Source organism: Vanellus vanellus (genome assembly GCF_965231255.1).
Source record: "Vanellus vanellus genome assembly, chromosome: 2".
Classification (NCBI taxonomy): Eukaryota; Metazoa; Chordata; class Aves; order Charadriiformes; family Charadriidae; genus Vanellus; species Vanellus vanellus.
Window position 1 is genome coordinate 126579653 of NC_138906.1, and position 26280 is coordinate 126605932.

The 26280-nt window shown below is 41.9% G+C and overlaps 1 protein-coding gene across 1 annotated transcript; it reads left to right on the forward strand.

Annotated features, from left to right (window-relative positions):
- Positions 1-8147: 8147 nt before the first annotated feature.
- NPBWR1 (neuropeptides B and W receptor 1) lies at positions 8148-9143 on the forward strand (the record flags this gene model as incomplete). The annotated part of the gene is made up of 1 exon (XM_082479138.1): positions 8148-9143. The coding sequence occupies one exon, from the start codon at positions 8148-8150 to the stop codon at positions 9141-9143; it is 996 nt and encodes a 331-aa protein (XP_082335264.1).
- Positions 9144-26280: the final 17137 nt, after the last annotated feature.

Sequence of the window (26280 nt, forward strand, 5' to 3'; positions counted from 1 at the left end):
CTTGATGAAGAAGTACAAGACTCGTAGGCTCATTATGAAGAAATCTCAGTTCTTAGTGGCAATTCATGAAGTCATTTATCCGTTGTTACTCATCTAGGTCACCAGATAATGATACTAAATATTAACAAAGAAGCAATCATGATTCACACTGCTGAAAGAAAAAGACATCTGACTTTCTCTTTTTTTAACTTGAACAGCATGAACTACTTAAAGTATTCAGAAGAAAACACAGTCAGAGATATTCTGCATGCACAGATAATGATTACAAATGGGTGTCTTCTCAGGGCATGAGCATATGGTGTTAACATGCCTAATGAATGGCTGGTACAACTGTTGTCAGCAGGCACAGCTCTACCAGCCATAACGGGGCCATACCTCATTGACCAAGAGCTGAATTTGGCCTACAGGTTTTAACGGCTCCTTGAGGTGCTGCTGTGGTTCTTAGTCCAGATTTCCAAATCCTGAAAAACTCACCTTATAAGGGTTATCTGGTTATTCCTAATGCTTCCCATTTCTCTTTGCTTTCAGCTGAAAGGAAGGTGCTCTGTGCACCTGCTGAAACACTGAGATGCGTGCTGTGACCTTGACATATCCACACAAAACCAGAAGTATTTCTAAGTTTGTAGAAGTCAACTTAAATATATCTATACTGAAATTAAAATCTCAGCATTATTTTTTATTTTCTTCACGTTCCTATCTCAGCCTAACATGAAACAGAAACTAAGACCTTTGTATCACAAGTATGAAAAGAAACAACATAGGGTCTTTTTTTGTTTGGGTTTGGGTGGCTGGGTTTTTTTGGTGGGGGGCGGGGGGGTGCAAGGACCCTGGCAACCATTGAAATACTTCAAAATCCTATATTCCATGCATTATTCACTATTCTGATAACTAGAGTGCTCTCCTAGGGCAAATTGTCACATTTCTCTGGGCCTCCCCCAACCTCCACGCCCCACCCTTCCTATCTTTGATTGCCTTTCTGGGAAACTGATGTTATAAAAGGAGAAAAAAAAATGCTTTCATGGCTGTCTGTGAGACCTGATATCTTTTGATGCCTCCAAACACTACAGCAATAACAACAATGAACACCTGATATTAGAGGCAAGTTGTTTATTGGTGTGCTGGACAGACAGCTACAATTCCCTGAGTAATGACAGCAGTTCACGTAAAAGCATCACAGATTTGTTAAGCTAAAAATCTCTTTCTTCAACTGCTAGGAGAGAGGAAACGGGCAGATTGCTTCTGCTGGTCTGATTCCTGTTATAATTGCATTTTTGCCCCTGCACAGTCAAAAAGCAAGACATTCACCCTACGGACTAAAGTTATCGCTAGAGTTAGGGGATCTTTTATGGAGAGAAGATTCACAGTTTAGCCAGGAAATGATACAGCTGAAAGGAAGGGGGTGGGTACAGACACCACAGCACAAACATTATGACAAAACTTTTGCTCACTTAAGCACACCTCCAGCACCTTCACGTAAGCAAGGAAGTGCCTCCAAGACACCATTATGAAGAAATTCCCCAACCCCTTTCTAGGAACTGAACTCTCTGGGGTGCCTCTCTAAAAGTGCCTGTCTACTATTGTATGCAGTATGGGGAATAAATGTGTTGAGTTAGAGAGGTGTATGCAGTTGCAGGGCTGCGATTTTGTTGGGATCACAGAGACATGGTGGGATGATACCCATGATTGGAGTGTTGCAATGGAGGGATACAGGCTCTTTAGGAAAGGCAGGATGGGAAGACAAGGAGGGGCGTTGCACCTTATGTGAGACAGCAGTTGGAGTGCACAGAGCTTTTAAATAAATCACAACTGAAGACCATCACTTTTTCTTCTCCACGGTGTAGTTTTAAAATGCGTCATCCAAGGAATGAGCCATGTTCTGTTCATAAATCACACTTTGAATGAGCAGAATGCTGTACCCAGCAACACAGGCACCCTCTCTTTGAGCTTACCTTTAACCACGCAGCAAAGCACAGAAGAAAATAATTAAGTGGACTAATCCAAGGGGTGTTTGCCACTTCTGAAATCAACTCAAAAATCCTGGAGGAAAAACTAGCTTATATCATTGTGTTTATACAACATTTCCTTATCTGTGAGCCACCTTAAACACGGGACCTAGCTTATCTGAACTCATGAGCCCCAGTCACCCCCAGTTCCTTTCTCATCTGAGGGAACTGCTTAAATCTGCTCTTCCTCAGCCTTCTCAATTGGCACAATTAGCCCCTGCTTCCCTAGCTGAATCACTAAACCAGGAGTAACTCAGCCAACTTCCTTAAAAAAGAAAACACACAAACACAAAATAAGCTGGAAAGAACTTGAGCAGAAGAAGGTGATAGTCATAAAAGACAGAAACAACAAGAGGGGACAAAACTATCTTCCACTTTCACCTATATTAGATAGAATATTCTTTTGATAGTCAATGGACACCAAATCACAGGGGTTTATAAGAAAAAGAAAAAAAAAGAAGCTGAAAGAAATTATTGGACATAAAAATGTAAATAGCTCACTAACAGCTAGCAGACACCTCCTAGCTGCGTCATAAACAACCTGTGACAGCAACTCTCTTTGCCTTTGCGGCAGTCAAAACAATCTCTGTCAACGCAGCTCTTCTCCTGTAGAACAGTATACTCAAATTCAGCTGGCATGAATTAACACCAGTATGGATTCCCCACCCTGCACCAGACCACTCATCTACCCAACCTCCATGCCCTCTGCTCCTGTCTCAAATCAGTCAAAATGTTGAAAACGCACTTACACTCGCACTCACTCACTCACTCACTCACTCACTCACTCTCTCACTCTCTCACTCTCACATTCTCACACACTAACACAAGTAGCATGGCCTTATTCACTGCAATTACGTAGAAAACCATGCTAAACCAGAATGAAATTTTCTTTGTGAATAGACTTAATTTACCGCAGAAAAAAAAAAAAAAGTTATACATAGTGATCCTTTAGATTGCTCAGTTTTAATGCACGGTAAATTTATAGACTGATTATTTCTCGAGGAACCATTTCTCATTATATCATATCTGATCTCCATTATTATTTCCAAACAAAAGAAACATTAAAAGACTTGTATGGGACCAGTGCATGAACAGAATAAGTTTTTACAGTTTCAGTTAATTTCAAGGTGCAGTAAGCCCATATAATAAGTAGGTGACTAAATGCTTAGTATACCTAGCTGTATCTTGCAGAGTTATAATAATACAACTCACACATTGAAGATGAAGTCCTAAAGTAAAGAGAGAAGAAGGTTCTGGTTTCTAATATGAAACCTGGTTTTCTGAGTTTCTGCGTCTCGATCACTAGCAAGTCCCATATTATTTACTATATAAAATAGCCTTTTTAATATCTTAAATTAGTGCAGAAGTATGCTATCAATGTTCCTGCTACTGAAAGAGGATCTCTGATACCTATTTTCTGATTCCTAGAACTGCTTCTCCTTGTAAAATGTGTTACGCATCACTAGAAGAGTTTTAATGATGGCTGGATTTCTGTGCCTTTTTTTTTTTTATGCTCTGTACTAATTTGTTTAGTTAGGGTAATAACTAAAGAATTGACAAAACCCAGCATACTGATTAAGTCTGAGATTATCATATAGAGTTATATTCTCCTTTTGAGTTGTCAAAATACATAACAAGCGTTGCTAGTAAATAGGATAGAAAATAATTTGAAGTGCATATTCTAGGAAATGAAATCTAAGTTTTCATCCATTGCTATTTTCATCCATTGCTATTCAGCTGCTGTGCTCCAACAGTCCAGTTAAAGTCTAGAGATAAAATATGAATATATAAATGTAATGAATTATTAGGTTTCTCTTTAGCACTACACAAAACTTAAATTACTGGGTTTTTTCTACTTCAGTCTTAAAGACTTTCTTCCTACATAATTAACCCTTGAAGCTATTTCTACATAAAGGGACCAGTTTCAAGAGAGGAAAAAATCTGAGAATAAGTAAATCACCATAAGGATTTTATTGGTCAGATTGGAAACCCACAGCATTTTAAGCATAACCACATTCATAATTATCATATTATGCACGTAATCTTCCTGTAAACATCACCTTTCAGCTCTGTTGAATTATTTGTTCAGCCATGAATTACTCACCAGATGTTCTGTGCCCTCCCAAAGGAAATTCTTCTACAACAAAGGGTTGTTAGAAAGCATCGGTTTTCACCAAGGTTTGATATTATGCAACTACATAAAAAAATGTGTTGTTTCCCCTAAAAATCTTTTTTTATTATTACTGTATGATTAGTTGGGATGGGTCTGATTTCAAAGGCTTAAAATAAGTATTGAACATGGTAGAATCACAGAATAATTTAGGTTAGAGGGACTTCTGAAGATCACTTAACCTGATTCCCTGCTTAAAGCAGTGCCAACTTCAAAATTAGATCAGGTTATTCAATATTGCACCCAGTCAAATTCTCAGCATTTCCAGGGATGGAGAAATGTTCAGAAGTTCAATCATCCTCACTGTGAATAATTTTGTTCCTTACATCTGGTCAGAGTTTACCTTGCTGCAATTTGCAACTGTTGTCACTCCACTCATCCTATCATTTTGCAACTGGAAGAAGATTTTGACTCTGTCTTTTCCATAAGCCCCATTTAGATGACTGGACACAGCTATTAGATTCTTCCATCCCTCAGGCCTTCTCTTCTCCAGGCAGAACAAATCCAGTTCCCTCAACATCTCCTCACCTGTAATGTGTTCCAGTCTCCTAACCATCTCATTGACCCTCCACTGCACTTAGCTGCAGTTTCTCGATGTCTGCCTTCTACCAGAAAGCCCAAACTGTGTGGTATCACAATTGCCAAATAAAGGAGAATAACTGCTTCCCTTGACCGGCTGACTACTCACTTGCTGACACAGCACAGGACACGGTCACTCTTCACTGTTACAAGGGCTCTCTGCTCACTGACTTACATCTTGTTCTCTACCAGATACTTTATGTCCTTTTCTGCAAAACCGCTCCCTAGTGAAGCGGTGCCCAACCTCTGCTGTTGCATGTGTTTTTTCCACCTCAGACAGCGAAATTTTTACCTTTCAGAAGCTAACATGGTTTCTGACAGCCCATTTCTGAACAGCCACCCTGCCCTCCAGCATACTGACCACTCTCCCCAATCCGGTATCATCCATGAAATTTTCTGGGGATGTGCTCCGTCCCATAATGCGGGCCCTTAAAGGAAACACTAAAAAGTATCAGCCCCGGTACTGACCCCTGAAAAATGCTCTTAATAACTGACCACCAATTAGACATTCCATTACTGACTGCTACTCTTTGAGCCAACCTATTCAATGCAGATGTGCCAAAGGCTTTGTTAAAAGTCCAGGTAAACAACACCCACCATTGTCTCCTCATCCATGGAGTCAGTCATCTCATCATAGAAGGCAACCGTGTTGGTCGGGCATGATTTGCCCTTGGTGAATCTAAGTTGGTTGCTCCGAAACACTTTCTTGTTCTTCGTGTTCCCAGAAATGGCTTCCGAGAGATTTCCCCCACAATATACGCAGGTACTGAGGTGTGGTGGAACAGTTTGTAGTTCCCTGGATTGTCTTCCTTGGCATTTCTGCAGATGAGTATGACATGATTTTTGCAGTCACCAGAGGCCTTCTCTAGTGACTATGACTGCAGGGTCACAGAGTTTGTTTAGGTTATATCTACTGTATTACCACACTATGGCTGAGGTTCTCCAGTAACATCTCTACATAAGAATATTTCTGCCTGTTTAGAATACCAGAAAGTGAACCATAAACTCTTTTTTTTTTTTTTTTACTGCATTAGTATTATTATGGTGTTGCTCAGCATTTGTGTTCTCTTAAAGACTTCATCAATCAAGACTTCACAATCAAAACATTTGATTGAACTGTGCCATGGTTGATTTTAAAACAAAGCTATTATGAAAGGTTTCAGTAGACTTCAGTAGAAATTCCCATTTCAGTAGGTTTTCTGAGGGAAAAAAATAATTGTAAAACAACAGAGGAAGGTTACAAAGCTTCTCCAGAGAAAGGTATGTGAAAACAATGAAAAATAGCTGAATTGGTTTAATCATTATTAAATTTGTATTTTCTAATCGGCATTACTTGAGTAGATAAAAAGGGGAAGAGGGGGCTCATGGCACTATCTGCATTAAATCACTGGAAATGAAAAAACAAATTAAAAGATGGTCACCAGGAGCTTTGATCATGTCCGAAATTAAAAATGCACTTCTCAGAGAAACTTTCCAAAGCTATATTCACCTTGGGGCAGCTGTGTCTAAGTCTTTGGGTCAGAACACCTGACTCAAATCCTAGCTGCTAATAAACTTCATAGCAAAGGTGACTTCTTCATTGCTTGGCTTGTGAAAGTATAAAGTATACAGAAAAGGGATCAAAACTCCATGATAAGCCTGCAGTATAGTACTTATGTCATTCTCATGGGAGCACAAAGGTGTGTAAACACCTTTTCTTCTCAAATCTTTCCATAAAGCAAGTCAAGAATCACAGAGCAGACATTGTACTCTGTATGGTGAAGTATCATTTGTCATACTATGTAGCTAGTAGCATAGAACAAAATAAAGACAGGACACTAGAGAGCATAACCACAGTGAAGCAAAGCTACTTTGCTTGCATTTTTTTTATCTGTTTACTCATTAATTTATTTACTTGGACTGTCATATTTGCAATAGCCTGTTAATCTAGGTTATTATGCATCAGACTATGGGACAATCAGAGCCAGACTGTGTTTATCTCTCACTCCACGGTGTTAGCTTAGAGTTACTAAACAGTTTTGCCAAATGATTTGCCAAAAGATGCATGCATAACATTATTAGTAATTTATCAGAAACTAGTATTGATCTGTGTGGTCAGTACTGCTGGTAACACCACAAAATAAGTTGTTTACATTTCTGATTTAAGAGATGAAAATTTTATCAAATGTACTAAAAGCCCGTAGATTCAACCTCATTTAAGAAGGAAAACAAATAACACTGAAGTGAGGTAGATTTTACACCACGCGCTTTTTGAAAAAACAAGCAAACAAAAAACAACAACAACAAAAAAAAAAAAAACAACAACAAAAAACAGGATAATCAGGAGCTATGAAGTACTATAAAAAAGATTGCCTCCCCGGGGTTATATTCAAGTCCAGTGCTACAGTTCGATACCCACAGCCCGTGAAAAAACCGCCTTTTCGTGGCAAGATGAACAGCATCACCTGACAAGTAGGCGCTGCCCACACTCTGCACCGCGGACAGCCCCCGGGACCGGGCGGGCGGCGGATGCTGAGCTCTCAGACCCAGCACGACAAGCAGATGCCACCTAGAGCTGGGCTTTCTCCCTCTCTTTGCTGCACCGCGATACCTCGCCACCGTCGGGAGGAGATGTGACTTCAGGTAACTACACAAATCTCTTCCCAGTGGTCCAGCTCCCGACTTTTAAACCATCCTCTCTGCGGTTCCTGTGACCTATCTGTTGCTACCTACATCGAGGCGGGCACGCATATAACTCCCAGGATCAAGCAAAGAGAAGCGGCATCGGCATCCCCCGCCTGCACGGACACGGCACCCGCATCTCCCCCCCGCCCCGGCTGCTCCTGCCCCCCTCCGGGAGCACCACCACCGCTGGCAGAGGTCAGTGCATCATTCCTCCCCTTCCAAACCGCTCGACCCCGTCGGGAAGATGGGGTGGGGTGTTTTGCTTTTTGGGAAGTATCCCAAAGGCATCGGCTCTCCGCGATCGCGGGAGTCCCGCGGTCCGCCCCGGCCGCCTCCCCCGCCGCCCCCCCGCGGCGCCCTCTGGGGTGGACCGCTGGGTTCCCAGGTGAGCGCTGTCACCTTGGGATGGTCACTTTGGGGGAGTCCAGGGCTGGGTGCTGACCCCACACAGCACCCATTGGTGCTGGCAGAAGTAAGGGGCAGCCCATGGGGCACCATCCCCACTTTGGGGATCCTCAATTTGGGGGGATGGTGGGACCCTCCACTGCTGGCTAAGCCCTTTGTGGTCTCCTCTTGGTCCCAGCAGGACAGCAGCGAGTGGCACATGGGTGATCTTGGTGGCTGGATGCGCCAGAGGAGACAGGCTTGAGAAGAGCAGAGATCTCACCTTTTTTCCCTCACTTCCAAGTCATTCCCGTCACCAGTGGGCCTGGCCACCCTCTCCTGTGGCCATGGAGAACTCCTCCCTCCCTGAGACCAATTCCTCATGTACAGATGGGCCCAGGAACTGTGCTGGAAGAGTGGATGTGGGGCTGAATATGTCCGCTCCCCCGCTGAGCCCCAGTTTCTACCTCACAGTGCCTGTCATCTACTCTGTCATCTGTGCTGTGGGGCTGACAGGAAACACTGCTGTCATCTATGTAATCCTCAAAGCCCCGAAGATGAAAACAGTCACCAACATCTTCATCCTCAACCTGGCCATTGCTGACGAGCTCTTTACCTTGGTGCTACCCATCAACATTGTTGACTACCTACTCCTGCAGTGGCCCTTTGGAGAGTTCATGTGCAAGCTCATCATCTCTATAGACCAGTACAACACCTTTTCCAGCATCTACTTCCTCACTGTCATGAGCATTGACCGCTATCTGGTTGTGGTAGCCACCACCAAGTCCAGGAAGATGTCCTACCGTACCTACCGAGCAGCCAAGATTGTGAGCCTCTGCGTCTGGTCCTTTGTCACAGTCATCATCTTGCCCTTCACTGTCTTTGCTAAGATACACAAAGAGCAGGGGCGTTCCCAGTGTGTCTTCGTGTTCCCCCAACCTGAGAGCATGTGGTGGAAAGGCAGTCGGATCTACACCCTTATTTTAGGTTTTGCTATCCCAGTGTCCACCATCTGCATCCTCTACACCACCATGCTGTGCAGACTGCGACGTGTGCACCTCCATAGCAATGCAAAAGCTCTGGACAAAGCCAAAAAAAAGGTGACTCTAATGGTAGTTGTCATCCTGGCTGTGTGCTTGTTCTGCTGGACACCCTATCACCTTAGCACAGTGGTGGCCCTCACCACAGACATCCCACAAACTCCACTCGTAATTGGGATTTCCTACTTCATCACTAGCTTGAGTTATGCCAACAGTTGCTTCAACCCTTTCCTGTATGCCTTTCTGGATGACAGTTTCCGGAGGAGCTTTCGCAAACTGATAGATTGCAGAACCACCTCATAAAGCCAACTCTCTGTGCCCTCCTGTGTCCCTCTCACAGTCATCTGCTCTTCCTCGTTGACTCCAGCCCAGAGAGCGCTTTCTCTCCAGCCTCCTTCTGATGGCCCACAGGGCTTCAGATTGTCTCACTGCCCAAGACACAAACTGGGGACAGGTGGAGCTTTCTCAACTTTCCTGCACTGCTCTCCATCCCTTGCCCAGCTTTTTTTTTTTTTTTTTAATCTATTCTCTTTAGTGTGCTTTCTGTCCTATGTTTGTAGCTCACAGAGCTGCAGCAGGTCCCTTTTTAAAGGTATTGCTTTGTGAACTCAAGCCACACAACTGTCTCTATTACTGGTGATTTGTAAAGACCAATAAAGGTGTGTTATTGTGTGTCCTGCTTAATAATTCCTCAGCCTCTTTCATATCCACAGGACCTGCTTACCAAAAGTCTTGCAAACTTAGCAGTATTGAAAAAGGCACAGCTCCAAAGGATAAGGAATAAACCAAGGTATTGAGCTTATTTTGTTTCACTGGGGACTGAGATAAGGTAGTCAAATTCTGCGAGAACAGGCAAGAGACACTACAGTGTGGCTTTAAGCAAGAAAGAGCAAGCCCTCACTAGTAAATAAAATACACAGATATGGGTTTGGAACCACTTGCTGTAGAAAATAGCGTAACAGTGTAGTTGGTAGCTGTAGTTTGTAAAATTTTTAGCTGTTGTTTGCCCTCAAATTGGTGTTTACTTTTTTGTTCATCCTATGTTTATGGTCAATCTCCTCGCACATACAGACTTTTTAAATTTTGTTTTATTTTTGGTCCTAGAAAACAGAATGGTATTTTCAGAACAAGTTAAACTTTAAGGGTTTGAAAAGGACTTGTTGAAAATGGGAAATATTCTGACTCCGTCCTTACAAATCATAAGTAACATAGAATCCTAGAGTCATAGAAACGTCTAGGTTGGAAGGGACCTTTAAGATCATCGAGTCCAACCATCAGCCTAACACTGCCAAAACCATCACTAAACCATGTCCCTGAAATGCAGTGGTTAGGTTTCTTTTAACAGTCTCTCCCACACTAGTGCTCTGCTTGCTGGTGAGGTTTATTAATATTTCTCTTGAGAAGGACACAGGAAGTAAAAAAAAAACAAAACCAAAATTAGCTTAATTTTATCTGGAGGAAGGGAGAGAGGGCCAATGAAAGTTCACTAGAATTCACTTTTTCAAACATTGCATGAGGAGGCTTTTTCCTCTTCTCTCCTCTTTCAACCCTCTAAGAAAAACTGAAAAAACGTGGAAGACTGGGAAAACATTTGCAGTAGCTTAACATTTCTCATCGTAGTGCTCTTCCCTGTTCCTCCCTGCAGCAGATGCCAAATCAGTGTAACACAAATTTTGTTACGTATTTCCCCCTCCAGGAAATACAGAGATAGGGAAATGCAGTTAAGGAATTGCATGAGGGGATCATGGGTTTCATGAGGTGCATAAGGACTCATGTGGCAAATGCTTAGGTTTGCAGGTGCCTCCTGAGAGCCCTTGCACCAGGTCCCTTCCCACTGCTGTGGTATAAATTTCTGCCATAGCCATATGGAAAGTTTCTGTTGCTAAATCCTTCCAAAGAAACTCCAAATAAAAATTTTACTTGCAGATTTTAGCAATTATACAAACCCTGGTACATTATAATGCCATTTAACTGGGCTGATGATTAAATCGTTTCTCCTCACAAGTCATTAATGTTCTCTGAGACAGTCAGTGCCAACTTCAATACCCAGTCTAGCTGTCATGGAAATGAGAGGATTCCTTTGGGGGACAACAGTGTCTAATTCTGTTTCATTGGAGGGTGTATGATTGACTTCCACCAGACATAGAAGCTAGCCTTCGGAAGAGGAAGCCCAAAAGGTGTGGAATACCCATTTCCACACCACGTACAAAAGCGTGCTACAGGAACCGGTGCCCCTCACTTTATCTTTCTGCCTGAAAAAGAAAGGTAATTAACTCATCCCACCACCTGCTTGCTGTTTCAGCCGGGCTTGTAAATTGTAATGCTGCTTCTCTGTGGTCAGTCACTTGCCATGGAGAAAGACGCCCCTCTGCACGGGCCAAGTAGCAAAGCCTGTCTTCGCTTAGGCTGCTCATCTGTATACACATGCCACCTCTCTTGTATCCTTAAGCCATCGTGCGCACAACATTACTCATGTAAAGACTGCATACAGTTTTAAAAGTAAACAGCATTACTCTCAGAAAAGACATTTTCAAGATCGCTGTGCTCTTGTTGGTCGCTGATCCTTCCCTTCAGACTGAAGAATGACAGTGACATATGGTTCTCTGTCAAACCTTTGAGCGTGGCACAGATTTCAGCATTGCTCCTGATAGCGACCATCTGAACATTTTGATCAAGCTGCTATGCAGTCACATTTATCTCATCACCTGTCGGGGCTTCTATTTACCCCAGAAATGTTATTGACACTTAAGTGCTTTACTGTGCTTCTGCAAAGCCTAGCCTGTACCTTTACAGCAAATGCATCTCTGAGATGCTTGACTGATATTAACAGTAAGTTATAAGAACAGTCTGATCTGTACTTCATTTGGTTTTGAATACCAATATTTTAACTGTCCCTAACCAATATAATCTGGCTCAAGATTTAAAACAAACAAACAAACAATCTAATCTAGATAAACGTAACGAGATTTCTTTAAAATCTTCCTATTTCTTAGGATGTTTTTAAAGTGTGCCTTTGCTCATACTCGGTATCTCATCCTTCTGTCTTACCCATACTCAATTCCTGTTGTCCATAGGGGAAAATATGGGAAGTGCTATTCATTAACAAATTTCTCTTCCAAGTATCTTGTGCTGCTTGTCTTTTTTTTTTGTACCAAAAACGTAAAAATGCAAACAGAACATCAGCTGGAGTAAATCCAATCCTTCCCTAAATTCCTTCTCATTCTGAAGCCACATTTTACCTGTTCTTCAAAGTAGGATGAATATCTGAGAAAAACTCAGTGTTTCCCAAAACACCGGGAGTTTTCCCGTGTTTGTTAATCACAGAATAGGCTTAGACTTGAGCGAGAGCCCAGCTCTGATGCAGGTGCTCATCTCAAATTCATGCATTGGGCAGGACTCCCATTGCATGGCTGTGCTGTCTTAAGTGTCCGTGACATGTGTGGGAGGCGGGACTGGAACCCGTCCTGCTGCAGGCGTTGCAGGTGGGCGTCTATCTGGAGGAGGAAGTTGAGCCTGGACAGCCTGGGGAGGGTGCTGAGTGGTAAGCAATGCCCCCTCTGATCTTGCAGAGCTTTGGCATTAAAACAGGCAATACATATTTCTTCTTCCATCATATGCCCTTCTTGTCTGGGAAACTGAACATTCTGGGGGAGTCCAAATGTGACCAAAACCAGCATTCAGCAGGAGAGGGAGAGGGTATATCTTCAGCACTGCTGGTTAGCAAGGATGACCTGGTGGTCTAGAGAATCACAGAATCGTCTAGGTTGGTAAGGACCTTTAACATCATTGAGTCCAACCGCTAACCTAACACTGCCCAAACCACCACTAAACCATGTCCCTAAGCACCACGTCTATCCGTTTTTTTGAATACCTCCAGTGATGGTGATTCAACCACTTCCCTGGGCAGCCTGTTCCAATATTTGATAACCCTTTCGGTGAAGAAATTTTTGCTAATATCCATCCTAAAACTCCCCTGGTGCAGCTTGAGGCTATTTCCTCTTGTCCTATCCCTTGTTACTCGGGAGAAGAGACCGACCCCCACCTCACTACAACCTCCTTTCAGGTAGTTGTACAGAGCGTTAAGGTCTCCCCTCAGCCTCCTTTTCTCCAGGATAAACAACCCCAGTTCCCTTAGCCACTTATATAGAAGCCAAACTTTGGCTTCCAGAGCAGCAATAGAGGGCAATATCTCAACAAATTTTCTCCCCTTAAACATTTCTCCTTCTTTTCCAGAGGAGGGATTTATGCTCATGTTCAGCTCATGCTTAACCAGCTATAATGAAATTTAAGTGTTACATCTCAAGACAGTATAGTTGCTGTAAGGAAGTATTTTATATGTATGAAAATGAGTAAAAAAAAAAAATCCTTTTTCCCCACAGCACAACTGTAAGCTACACCTGATATTGCAGATGTTAGATATAGAGTTCCAGGAGGAAAGCAGAGAAAACAGAAAAACAGATTATATAACTAAATATAATAGAATTAAAACAATTTTAAAAGGTGGAATTTTTCCATGATATTGAAGTGGGAGTGAGAGAAGTTGCCGTCAGGCCACCACTATCCTGCCTGATGGAAATTGCTTTGGGTGTTTCTATAAGCAAAAGCAAAGTAGCCAACCCCATTTAGTTAGTAACTTTCACTCTCAAGTGTACCTGCATTTCCAGCTGGAAGCAAATCCAGGATGACCAGTGGATCCAGATGGGTAGTAGCACCCTCAGTGTGGGTATGATCTTCCCCAGAAGAAAATATAGCTGATACTTCTGCAAAGAAAACTATGCAGCAAGTGACAAGGCAGACAACCCCAGCCCTGCTACTGCCCACTACTTTACCTGGCAGCAACCACTTTATAGGCTCCCTGCTAGGCCAGGCAGGCTGGGAATGAAAGACTAAACCTTCTCCAGATGGAGACAAGTAACAGATCCCAGTGCTGAGGTTCACAGACACACATGCAACAGCTTTTCCCCAAGCCATTTTCCCCAGTGTGGTGCGTACAGGCAAGCACACCAGCGGCTCGCGGTTTTAGTTTGCCTCCGGGTGCTGCAGAGCAGATCATCCTGGTCTGGTCCACTTTGTCTGTAGAGTTGGGGCACAGCTGCAGGTATCCATGCATAAGTAGAGCTGGTCCCACAGAGGCATCCTCTGGCTACTTGTGCCTCATCCTCATGCTGTTTGTATCACCCTGACTGGTGTTAAGCCCAGCATTTTGAACTGTTGGCCACTGCCTAAAAGCATGCAGCAAATTTTGTGTGTGTGTGTGTGTGTGTGTGATTTCCTGGGGGGCAACAAGATGGACCAGGGCTATATTCTCAGGGCTGTGGCTAGTTAGAGTACCAGGAGGATACACCTGTATAATACCAGGTGCACTGCTCTGTGGAGAGCGGAGATGGGCAAGGTTCTGGGACCAAGAAGGGGCTGTGATGCAGTAGAGGATGGCAAACAAGTAGCTCTGCTAACAACATCAAGCACAGAGCCCAGGCACTCCATTAATTGACAGGGGCCTGTAAAGTGGAAATGCTCAAAGTATTATCGCTTACACTGGTAACAGGCAGCCCACACATGGAAACTGAGAAAAGAAGCTAACGTGTATAGGCCATAAAACTAATCAGGTGCAACACCTAAAGCTGACCAGCAGGCAAATATAACCCACTTCAAACTATGAAAAGTATAAAGTAGTTGTAAAATTAATACAGCAGCACACACCGCAAAGCATAGTGGAGAAAAGAAAGGATGTGCAATGCAAGTAAGTGATCGCACGCGTGCGGTCAACATTTGAAACCATGTGGCATCCGTAAGTTCCTTTGCATCCTTTTTATCCAGACGTGGCAGTGTGGCTAGGTAAAGGGAACCCTCAGTGCTTGGGGCCCTGTGTAACATCCTCATCCAGCCCCACAGGTGCCAGGTGAGATGCAACAGGTCACTTTGCATCCAGATGGTTTTAGTCAGCAGCACGAGCTTGCCTTTCATCTGCAAGGTACATACCTCTAGATAGTCTTCAGACCCATAGGCTTGATATTGTATACTCTTTACCTAGAGCCGGTGTGACTGCAGTAAGGCCTCATAAGCCAAGGTGGGAGAGAATGGGGTCATCTTCTCTGTGTAAGTGGGTATTCAGCTTTTCCCCCCCAAAACAGTGTGATTAAACAGAACCAGGCCATCAGCTTGTTGTAGGCTGTCAGTATCAAATGTCCTCAAGACCTTGGTTTACGACACACATGCATGGCTTTTCATTAACAGCTCCCTATAGTTTATATATAGCAAGCTATAGAGACCCAGAGAGTAACACTGTGCGTGACTGTCAAGCACCCCTTAAGCTAGAAACCCTGAGCGCACGTGTCCCTCGGTGGCTGAGGTACACTGGGAGCCCTGGTCGCTGAAAACCAGCTGTTCCTTCAGGCCAATGAGTTCTCTGTGAATTGTTTTAAAATCAGCCTACATACTGTCCAGCAACAGCACAACTGTCCGGCCATTCCTGAGCCAACTAACCCAAACCTGGAGCTGCCATTGATTGCCACTGATCCCGGTGTTCTCTTGGGCTCCCTCAGCAGACTGCTCTGACACCAGAGGATTTCGGCAAGTTTCTCACTCAGCTCAGGCAAGGTGTTTTTCTCCATATGGGCTTTTGTAGCGCCTCCAGCTCTGAAAGCTGCCGTGATATAGGAGTTACAACACACCATGCTATTTCTCATGTTCCAATTACACTGCAGCACTGGATGTCCAAAGCAGCCTTCAAAACATACATGTCCTCTGTCATCTCTGCATCACTTATCCATTAAGTTTTGCACCTCTGTCACAGAATCACAGAATGATGGGGGTTGGAAGGAACCTCTGGAGATCTTATCACCCTCTACAACTACCTGAAAGGAGGTTGTAGGGAGGTGGGCCTGACCTCTCACAGGACGTCAGGCTAAAGTGATCCCTGTGTTTGGGCCCAGGAAGGGAGATACTGGGCTTTGTCTGTATTAACACTAAGCACAATCAGAACAGATCTGTTCTCGTGACTGGTGTTAAGACCCCAGAGTTGATGCTGAGTGCATTTCAAGAGTTTCTAACCTGGACTAGCTGTGGTCTGGCTGCACAGATGCATTAGCAGTTGCAACACATTAGCTGTGCTCCTTGATTGCATGTGCTGCTTGCAGTTCATCCAAAAGGACTTCAGCTGGCACGTTTGTAGGCTGCTCTGCAGAATGGATCAAAGGGTGGTAAGGGGAATAATCAGACGATTTACTTCAAAAGCACTTTCCTGGCCTAACTGAGGTGCCGACATACACACATCCACATAGCATCACGAAAATTCACAATCCAGCTTCAAGAAGTTCTCACTCTGAGCGGTACCAGGAAATCCAGGATCTGCCCCCTAATTTCTTGTTCTGAATAGTTGATAACAGGCCGTGTCCAAATGCTTAGAGCAGATATATCAATTATAATATATAATTACATACAAATATATATTTTTATATATACAACTATATATAAATATGTATATTTATATATGTATATTAAAAAAACTTAATGGGACATGAAATGTCATTCAACTCCTTTCTGACTTGCTGTTCAGGCTGCGTGTCACTGACATGTCATAGCTGAAGTCTTAAAAACACTCTCCATGCACATGACCATGACATGGGCAAATTTGTGATCCCTGTAGTACATCTGGATGGTTCCTGCAGGTGTCCCTTGTTGGGCACATCTGGCAAGGAAAAGTCCATCCTGAGAAAGGAGCATTTTATTTCATGAAATAATGTTTTGTTTAGATTGACTCTGCAAGCTAAACTAAACGCATTTCAAATATTTTCCTAATTCCTTGAAGTCTCTAAGGATCAATTTCTTTTATTTCTCTCCTGGAATGTTTCCAGTTTCTGCTCCATTTAATCAGCTAAATGATATTTTTTTGTAATAAAACTTCTGAGAGCAAAATACTCCACAGTTTTCTTGTGCTTAGTCAAACTAAGTATTCCCATTTCTAATGCAGGTTAACACCTTATTTTTAGGTACAACATGTTTAGAATGAATTTTGCCACAGGCACGTCCTCTTAAATGAAGTATGCACTGAGTTTTATCTAGTTATGTTTAAGCAGAGGGAGTTTTCCTCAATGAGTTCAGAAATTCTGGAATTTCCAGAGCCTGGAAATACAGAAAAAATGCCTTTTCCAGAGACCATTCCTATGGGGCCTCAGCAATTTCAAATACATAAATAATTCAACAGAATAGCATCCAATCTCTTAGAAATAAAACATACTTAAATTAATTGCTAATTAATCAACGAGCAAAAAGGATCTGACATTCACCCAGTGCAGACAGCATATGAAGCAGAAGTTTACAGCCTCAAATTTGACAGACCAGCATTTGGTCTAATACTGACATTGCTGTCTAACACACATAGCACAACATGCAGCTGGCCAACCCCCTGTGTGTTTACATGTACAACGTAGACAAATTTTCATTAAAAAAAGCAGCAGACTGAGATACTTTTACTCATTCCGGTAAGCAGCTGCTTACATGAGCAGCCCAGTCATGCTAAAGAAATGATTCCTTAATTAACCCTGTCTGAGGGTTAATTGCTCTCAGGCACGAGTAAGGATTTTGCAGAGCAGCCTATTCAGGCAATCTATCACAGCTCTGGTCGAGCCCTGCTCGTGCCCCAACTTGGGCACCAATAAATCTGTCATGGTTTGACCAGCCACTGGGGACATGGGCCACCCCAAATGGGACCGACAGATGCTCCCCCCCGCCCTTCAAAGAGAGAAGCAGAGGAGGGAAAAAAAGACAAGTTTTGCAGGAACTAAACTACTTCAATAAAATATTAATAATAAAATAAAAAGAAAATAATGAAATATATACAAAACTGTATCAAGCTCCCAAGATGACAATCACGTCACTGGCTGGCACTGGGGAAGTCCCAGACTGAACTCAGTGACAGACGGGAACTAGGTTCTGGATCTGGATTCAGGATCAGGGTCAAAGGCAGATGAAGAGACAGAGTCCTCCTCAGACATCGGCCATTGAAGAAAGATCACTGACCTTTTGATCCCTCAGCTTTTGTCCTGAGCATGAGGCAGATGGGATGGAATACCCTGTTGGTCAGTTTTGGGTCACCTGTCCTGTCCGCTCCTCCCTCCAGGTGGGACCCCACTATGCTTTTCCGCTTCCGACCCTCCAACGGAGCAAATAACAAAGTTATCTGCCCTGGGCTGTTATAGCAGTAAGTATAAGCAGGAGCCTCTCTGCATCCCATGCCTGGGCATCAGCTATAAACATCGGTCTTATCACTCTGAGAGAGTGAACAGTGTCTGCACAATATGGTCTTAATTTCAGTAGATGTAAGAGGCCCAGCTAAGAAGCAAAGTTACTGAACAAAATTGGTCCTGTTTTACCTCAACCCACGACATTCAGTTAGAGTGGTCCGCAGCCTTCTCAACTTGTCTGGCTTCTTTCTGTTTCAAATTAGCTCCACTGTGGACAACAGAGAAAGTTTTATAATTGTGCTGCTTTGCCAATGTAAAGCATGACTGCAACCCAAGGTAACCTTATGCATTTGTGTCTCGAGTGAGAAAAAAAACACCAACTTCTTTTTCTGCATTACAAAATGAAAAAAAATATTAAACTCCATAGAAATTTTATATTTTTTCCTTCCCCCCCCCATCTTCTTCCGTAGCCATTTTTAGGAAGTATGAAGAAAAATCACAAACTATCAGCTCATTGTTAAAACTATGTCGTTTGAGGCTCCACAAGTGCTTCGAAAACCTTTTTCTACTTACAAAACCTTTATACCACCAGAGGGAGTTCAAAGACAACTTATTCAGAGTGCACTGAGTGGAAACTCAAGTAACTGCTATCGCTCCCGACACAGAACACGTATTTTTTTTGTGTGTAAGGTGTCTTTTCCCGAATTTTACTCAAATGCATGATAAACGGAAGTAGGATACTAAAATAAATTCAAGAATGAAATAAAAATATATATAAAAAGCAGAGTTTAGATCAGAACTTTCTAAACATGCGATCCCAAAGCTGTTTGATGTTTTTCTGTTTCTTTATAAGCATCCTCTTCAAATGTGTAATACTCTTAAATACCAAGAGGCGTGATGTATGGATGCAGCTGAGGACCCATCTCCTCCTGCACATTCCCACTCCCGGTCAATCAGCTCCGTGGAGGGCCTGGTCTGGGGAAGCATTGAGCAGATGACACCAAGCAAAGGCAGGTTTGGCGGGCGGAGGCCACCTTTCCTCCCCACCGTTCCCCAAGCCAGGGCAGCCCTGAGGAGCCCAAGCTGTTTCTGGGCAAGGATTTGGGTTGTCTCTGTACTGTGCTTCCCACTATTTTCAGCAGCTGGATTTTTTTTTTTCCATTATTTCCCTTTTTTCTGGCCCTCGTTCCTATTATTCCCAGACTGTATTTAGTGTTTTGGACACTTCCCCTCCTTTCAGCTTTCAGCCCCTAGATGGCACTGGTTCTTCACTAAGCCACCTCTGTTTTTCTAAACCGGAGACAAAGACAAAAAATGCTCCTGAGAGCGAATTCGGACGCTGTGTTGTAGGATATGCCAAAACTAATACAGATTAGCCAGGGGAAACAAGAACATACTGGGCTTTTTATTGTAAACTAAGTATAAAATGGCACGAATGCGTAAGCATTTAAAAATTTTGGAGATGGGTACTTTTTAACAGGTATTGTTTGAATGGTTGAACACTCCGCTGAAATCACACAAGTAATTTAAATCTAGATTAAAACTCTTTTTTGCTCTGAAATTTAAATTCTCTGTTCATCGATCCTCAACCATAACTCTGAAGTCCTTAAAGAAAAATGGTGATTTTCTTTAGAGGAAATGTGTCCAAAAACTATTTTTTAAGGTGTGTTTTAAGAAAAAAATCTAAGGAGCAAGGTTTGTAACCATTTAAATATCTGGCAGAATTTTGAGGAGCTGTAAGTAGTACAATGGCCTTGGATACAGTTAGTGGAATTTAAATGCATGAATAGACGACAACGTAATCTCTTTTTATAAATTATTACAGGCTTAGATGTTCATACAATCCCTTTAAATACCGTAATGTATATTTAGGTTTCTTATTAGATGGAAATCCTACAACATGCATGTGTGGTAGCAGACCCCTTTCCCAAGAGGAGTAATGGAGGCTACACTACCTGGCACCTGATGAGTAAGCGCTCCTTAGCTCTGGCTCTGAGGCGCATTGCTTCTGCGTTGCATCCTTACACACTGGGAGTAAGTCAAATCAGTAGAATCATAGAATGGTTTAGAGTTGGAAAGGACCTTGAAGATCATCGAGTCCCATAGGCAGGGACACTTCCCACTAGACCAGGTTGCCCCAGGCCACGTCCAGCCTGGCCTTGAACACCTCCAGGGATGGGGCCTCAACAACCTCTCTGGACAACCTGTGCCAGTGCCTTACAACCCTAGAAAAACGCTAGCATGTGGCACTGTTGGTTGATTATTTTTATTTACTGCTGACACTAAGGTAGCACGGAGATGCTAAGCAGTCTGGGTTATGTAGTGGACATTTACCCACCTACAGAAAATGAAAAGCCACACAAGAGAATTTGCAGTCTAGAAGAGACAGACACTGCCTTGCTTAGCTGAGGGCACCGGTCTCCTGAAAGCCTGAAAGGAATGTGAGTCTGCTCTCTTCCATGCCGCAGAAGAGGCACGTATTTTCCAAGGTCTACATTCCACTTCTGCGTTAAATTCACCTTAAAACTGAATCTGAAAAACTGCACGTGGGCTTTTATGCCTCAGTCACCGAGGCTGTGTTGTAAAATGGTTCTTCAGCTAAAGAAATAACAAGGCTAATTTCTGGTTGGCATAGTGACATAGCAGCAATATACTATATAAAACTTTCATGTGCTTTATATTAGGTACCTATAGAAGCTATTGTCTTCATGTTTCATGGGCCTTAAAGTTTGACAATTGTTCTCTGCAATGAGCTAAAGCTACCCAAGTGCCAGCAAGCACTAGTGTGATAGATTATTTTTGATTTGTGGTGCTGCAACATGCGATGGGAACTTTGGACAACTAAATGTGAAAATTTCATATAATGGGAGAAGGCAGCTAGCCATTGTCTTTTGGGGATACCTCGACCAGTTTGGAAAAAAAAAAAAACACAACCAAAAAACGGAAACCACAACCAAACCTGTTTTCTAAGCTGAACTGCAGGATTAAAAGGAAAAGATTCAAAAGAGTACAAGAATCTTTCTCTTCTTCTAAGGCTTTGATACTCATCTGATACACTTGTTCATTCACACAGGCAATGTGTGCCAAAGAGAATACCAAAATGTTGGAAGTCGTCTCAAAAAATGCAGTTCTCAAAAAGCTCAGAACGAACTTCAACTCTGTTGACAATTTTTTTTAGTGTGATGAAGCGTTCTGCTGACTTTTACTTAAACTCCACTAAAATCAAAAAGGCATCAAGAAATGTTACTCAGGGAAATTAATCCTGGTATAAATAACTTAGAATACAGTTAAATCAACCGGGCCAAGCTGGAATATAGAGCAGAAAGATCAATGCGGAAATCACTCCTATAGGCCCTGTGGTTGCTAGCAATCACCTTTTGAATTTCTGCTGTATTGATTACTGGACTTTTGTTCAAAGCTAGTTAAATCCAAGGTGGCCAATTTCCATCCCTCTGTGAAGTGGCACTCAGTGGTTATGCTGCATAGTTAAATTTTTTGTTTTGAAGAACTGCTACCATCGAGTCACATTACTGCAGCTAAAGGTATTCAAGAAAAAAAAAATCCATTGTAAAATGCTGGATTTCCAGAAAAAAAAAAAAAAAAAAAACCCAAACTATTTCAGAATTAACATTTGGGATCAAACAGTCTGTTTTGCCAAGTAGTCTGTTTCCAACGGGTCTTATATTGATCGATATGGTGACGTATAACTGTTTCCAAGGACGTTATTATACCATGTGTGTGGGCAGGTAGCATGCATCACTACCTGTCAGAATTAAATCTGGCAAGGCAGAAATAGAAACCTTTTACAATCATTTTTATTGTTTGTACAAGGATAACACACAGTGGCCCCAATAGGGTTCTGCTGGGCTGGCCAGCCTGCAAAACACCGACTAAGAGTTTGACCATGAATAAAATTAAACCTAGTCTCTTTGAGGCAAAAGTAATAAGTGGATAAAAGAAGAAGTTCTAAAGCATCTTAGGAGCTGGAAAAGCAAAGCGAATATAGGAAGTGCAAAGTCTGATCACCTCCAAAGTTGTGGATGAATCCAGACTTCTTTCCAAATGATGGTCTGTAAATTCAGAAGAGATTACTGAAGAGAAGAACAGAAGCAGCTCTCTAGCAAGCCAGAGCAGACAACCACATAACCTTACCTGCTGCACACCAACAGGGCCCCATCCCACACACCAGTTAGAGCTGACAGCAAAGGCAATGCTTTCCATCCATTCACCGGCTGATTCAAAAAAGATGGGTAAGAAAATCCCTACAGCAAGGGTGAATACCTATTATAGCTTACCATAACACTTGAAAGACAAATAGAGTAATATATGATGCCATTGGTCACCCAATATGTGACTTTATTAATCAGCACCTACATGCTACCTTAAATTAACTCTACATCTGCTGAAAATAAGCAACACCAGTTAAGGTCAGTCGCACGTATTGCTGCGGGGGAGTCCAGGTTCTGGTGCTGTTTCTCAGGTCCAGATGTTGTTTACTGAGGATGTTAGGTCAGGACCTTCTTTTCCTTGTGCCCTTATCTCTGGCCCAGCAGCCATACCTCATCAGTCTCTCTTTACAAGTTCACAGATGCTCCGCAAAACCAATTTCTTCTACTTTTTCAAGGTCTTTACAATACCCACATCAGACAGTCAGACTTCACAGTGCATTCCCTCCAACATCCTCTTGTCTTCTGAACTGCCTCAATCAAGTTTATGATACCACTAAAATGGGATCAAGGAAAGACACGCTCTTTATTGCAGTGTCAGCTGTTCTTCTGTTCCTCCCTTGTCTACTTTTAGGAGACTGTAACACATTCTGCACAACAATGCCTCCCACTGATTCTGCAAAGGGAATTTGTCGTTTATGATGTGCTGCAAAAGCTTTTAGGAATTGTCATCTACCTACTAAGAAGCACATGTCAGGGGCAATGAAGAAAAGAAAAGAAAATCAAGGCAGCAGACATGCTTATTCTTCAGGGATGCACAAAGAAAATGTGGCATAAATTAAGAACTTCTGCTTCTTTCACTGCTAAAATGTGTCTGTACTCAGAAAAAATGTCTTGCAACAAACTGTTAAAAGAGAATCTGACCTGGAGTTCGCTGAAGTTAACAGCAATGGGGAGAAGAATGGTTCTCAGGTGCTCCTATGCTGGGGATGCTGCACACAGCTTAAGGGACCCAATACAATTCTTGGACAAGGGTTATGAGACTTCTTAACACGCAACGAAAAATTACCAGGTGCTATACTTGTAAATAGATGTGGCTGAAAATGCATATTATGTTACCTTTAGCAACTGCATGAACAACTAAGTGTTGGTAAAAGACATCTGCTTAATAAAATGAGAAGTGTTTCTATATAATTTATTACAAGCATAAATATGTGCTACCAACCCTCACCTTCCTTGTCCTTAAAAAATCACTACTAAACACTTAAATAAATGAAACAATTTATAACATTAGGTGAGGAAATGATGGATAACCGTATGATTTATTTTTTTACAAAACTGCAAAGAAAAAAGAATCCTATGAACAAAAAAAATGTGGCTAAGTACTAAGCATTATAACAGTAATCTGCATAAGAAATCTGCCAACTTAAATGATTTACTAAACTAATGAAAATTACCCAAATCTTGTATAAAATTTCCAACCACTTTCCCACAAACTTTATTACAATGACTGGGTCCAGCCACTGTGCTTCCAACTCCCTTCATACTGCAGTTAATTAAATCGTTCTGAAGTTAAAATGCAGAGTCTTTACTCCACTTTTATTCACTTCCTAACACAAAGTTTAACCAGAAAATATTTTGTTAATATGCTGCATTTACCATTCTTAAAAAAATATGTTGTCAGGTTTGGTGTTTGTATTGCATGTTACATGTGCAAAACTGTAGCTATAATATTCTAAGTAGAAAACTACAAATAAGAATGATTCTTTTATATATTTAGAATTCTACTTACAAAAATTAAAAGTAATTGCAGATGAGTGAGAAACCTATGCACTGCATAATTACTAAGTGCTAGAAGTACAGTTATAGACTTCTTAATAAGGGGTGAGTTTTTCATTTCCTTCCCTCTTATTTTAAATATTGCTTCATCTAAGATGATTTATACCTTTGTTTCATAACAAGTTAGTACGTTTTCCAAAGTGAAAAATTTTCTAGAGCTTTGCTATTAGATTTTCAAAGGAATACATTTCCAGGAACTGTTCGTATGCACTTTTTATATCCAGCAATAAGTATATGGAGTGATTTAAAACAAAAAAAAACTCCACAATTCAGCAAATCCCTTGGGCCACCTGTAAAGATCTACACGGCTCATAAAAGCCTTCAGCTGAGAAAAGAATAGTCAAGAAATCACAAAACTTCTTACATAATAATAATATTTTAAACAAAGTAAGTTTATGAAGACTTCCTAGAGCACCTCTTTCCTATAAAAATTAAATCAGCCCTGTTCAATATATTCCGCCCCTTAAAATTAAATGTCGTTTGAAAGAAAATCCAGAATTTTGAAATCACGAGTGCAAATCTTGGCAACATTTATCTGGAAGCAGCGACTTTACCACAGCCAGACTAAGGCTGTGCTAATGATTGCTCATTCCAGCACTAAGCTTAGGATCAGGAGAAAAAAAACAAGTCTTTAGAGGAACGAGGAGCAACAGGACAGAGTTTGCTTAGGACGGGTGATGAGCATAGGCAAAAAACAAGGAGGAAACCATAATAAGTGTACATGCCTTTCTCTTTTACTTTGTACATTTGAGCGAATAAATAATGCTTTGTTTAAAACCTCCAAGTGCGAGGAGACAGATGTGCACTTGGGATCCTCCTTTCAGTCTCATTCAATTACCCGTCTAAAGGCTGCCAAATCCAAACTCTGTACCAGTTTAAAGCATAGACTGTCTGCAGCAGGGATGTGCTTGCAAAAAGCCTACCTGTGTGCATTCCAACAAGGACCATGTTTATCTACCACAAAGCTAATGATTTCCCGGGGTACAAATGGATCTTTCCCAATTTCACCAGAGCTTAACGTGAACCCAAGAGCTCTCACTACAGCTGGCACGACTGAGTGAAGAAACCCGTTCTTAACAAATCTGCACTTGTTAAGAAATTATTTTGACAAAGTATTTCCAAGTGCCTCTGCCAAAGACTTTTTAAAAGCAATATTTTTTTCTTGCTATTGGCCTGCATGGGAACAGAGATAAAAGAGCCACATAGCATGTCACACCTTATGGATTCGGTTGTTTGCCAATTCATCGTCACTAGCAGAAACACGACGGGTGGCAACAGGGCTGAGCAACAAGGTTGAAGCAATAAAGGGTACACAAGGCAGCATTGCAAAGACAGATTCATTTCTCTGTGGGAAAAGAGGCGCAAGCGTGAGCACGGTGAGTATTTGCTCCACTTGGCAGGTGTCTCACGAACGTAGTGACAGAAGCCAGGTAGTTTCAGGAGTCAGGTTATAATCAAGGGCAACATGTGCTTTGGAAAAGAGTTACCTCAGTAAACTCCCTGCAGCACTGCCACTTGTCAGGTTGTGCTGGGTATCACACAAATATTTTGTGATCTTCTGCAGGAACATGCCTTTGTCTTACAATACAACTGTATAGTTTACACCATTCACAGCAACAGCAAATGTATATAACATATCAAGGCAGCTGTATCCAAAATAAAGTAGTTAAAATATATATTAATTACCATAAAAGTGGGGCAAGTATTGGTGTTGTGTATATATGTACATTATTGCTTTTGCATCCAAAACAATGTCAGCTCAAAAGCTCTTTCAGGACATACTATTGTGGCACCACTCAGAACACCTTAATATCTCGACACTGTAAAGAGAAAAAACATTGGCATCTGCAAGTTAATCTTACACACCTTTCTATTTCCCAGGGAATTCCTAGCCAAATGGTGTATTGATTTTTTCCTCCTACACAGATTGGCAGATTTAAAATATGCTAAAAAGGAGAAATAACACAAACAAATAATACTTCTGAGAATGTGATCTAACAGGTGATTTTTATTACCCTCATTATGAGAGATATCAACTCAAAAATCAATGAGGTGAGAATGGAGATATACACACCAAAAATCTAATGTAGCATATGTTGTAAAATTGTAACTACTGTGAAGTATATTTCAAAGGAGAACTATTTTTCAGGGTTGGCAAAGTGAGAATAAATAAATAAAAGGACTGCTAACGTGCTTTGATTGAGGTATATCCAAACCTTGAGATAGCTTTTGCCATCCTATGTCAACTAGCTC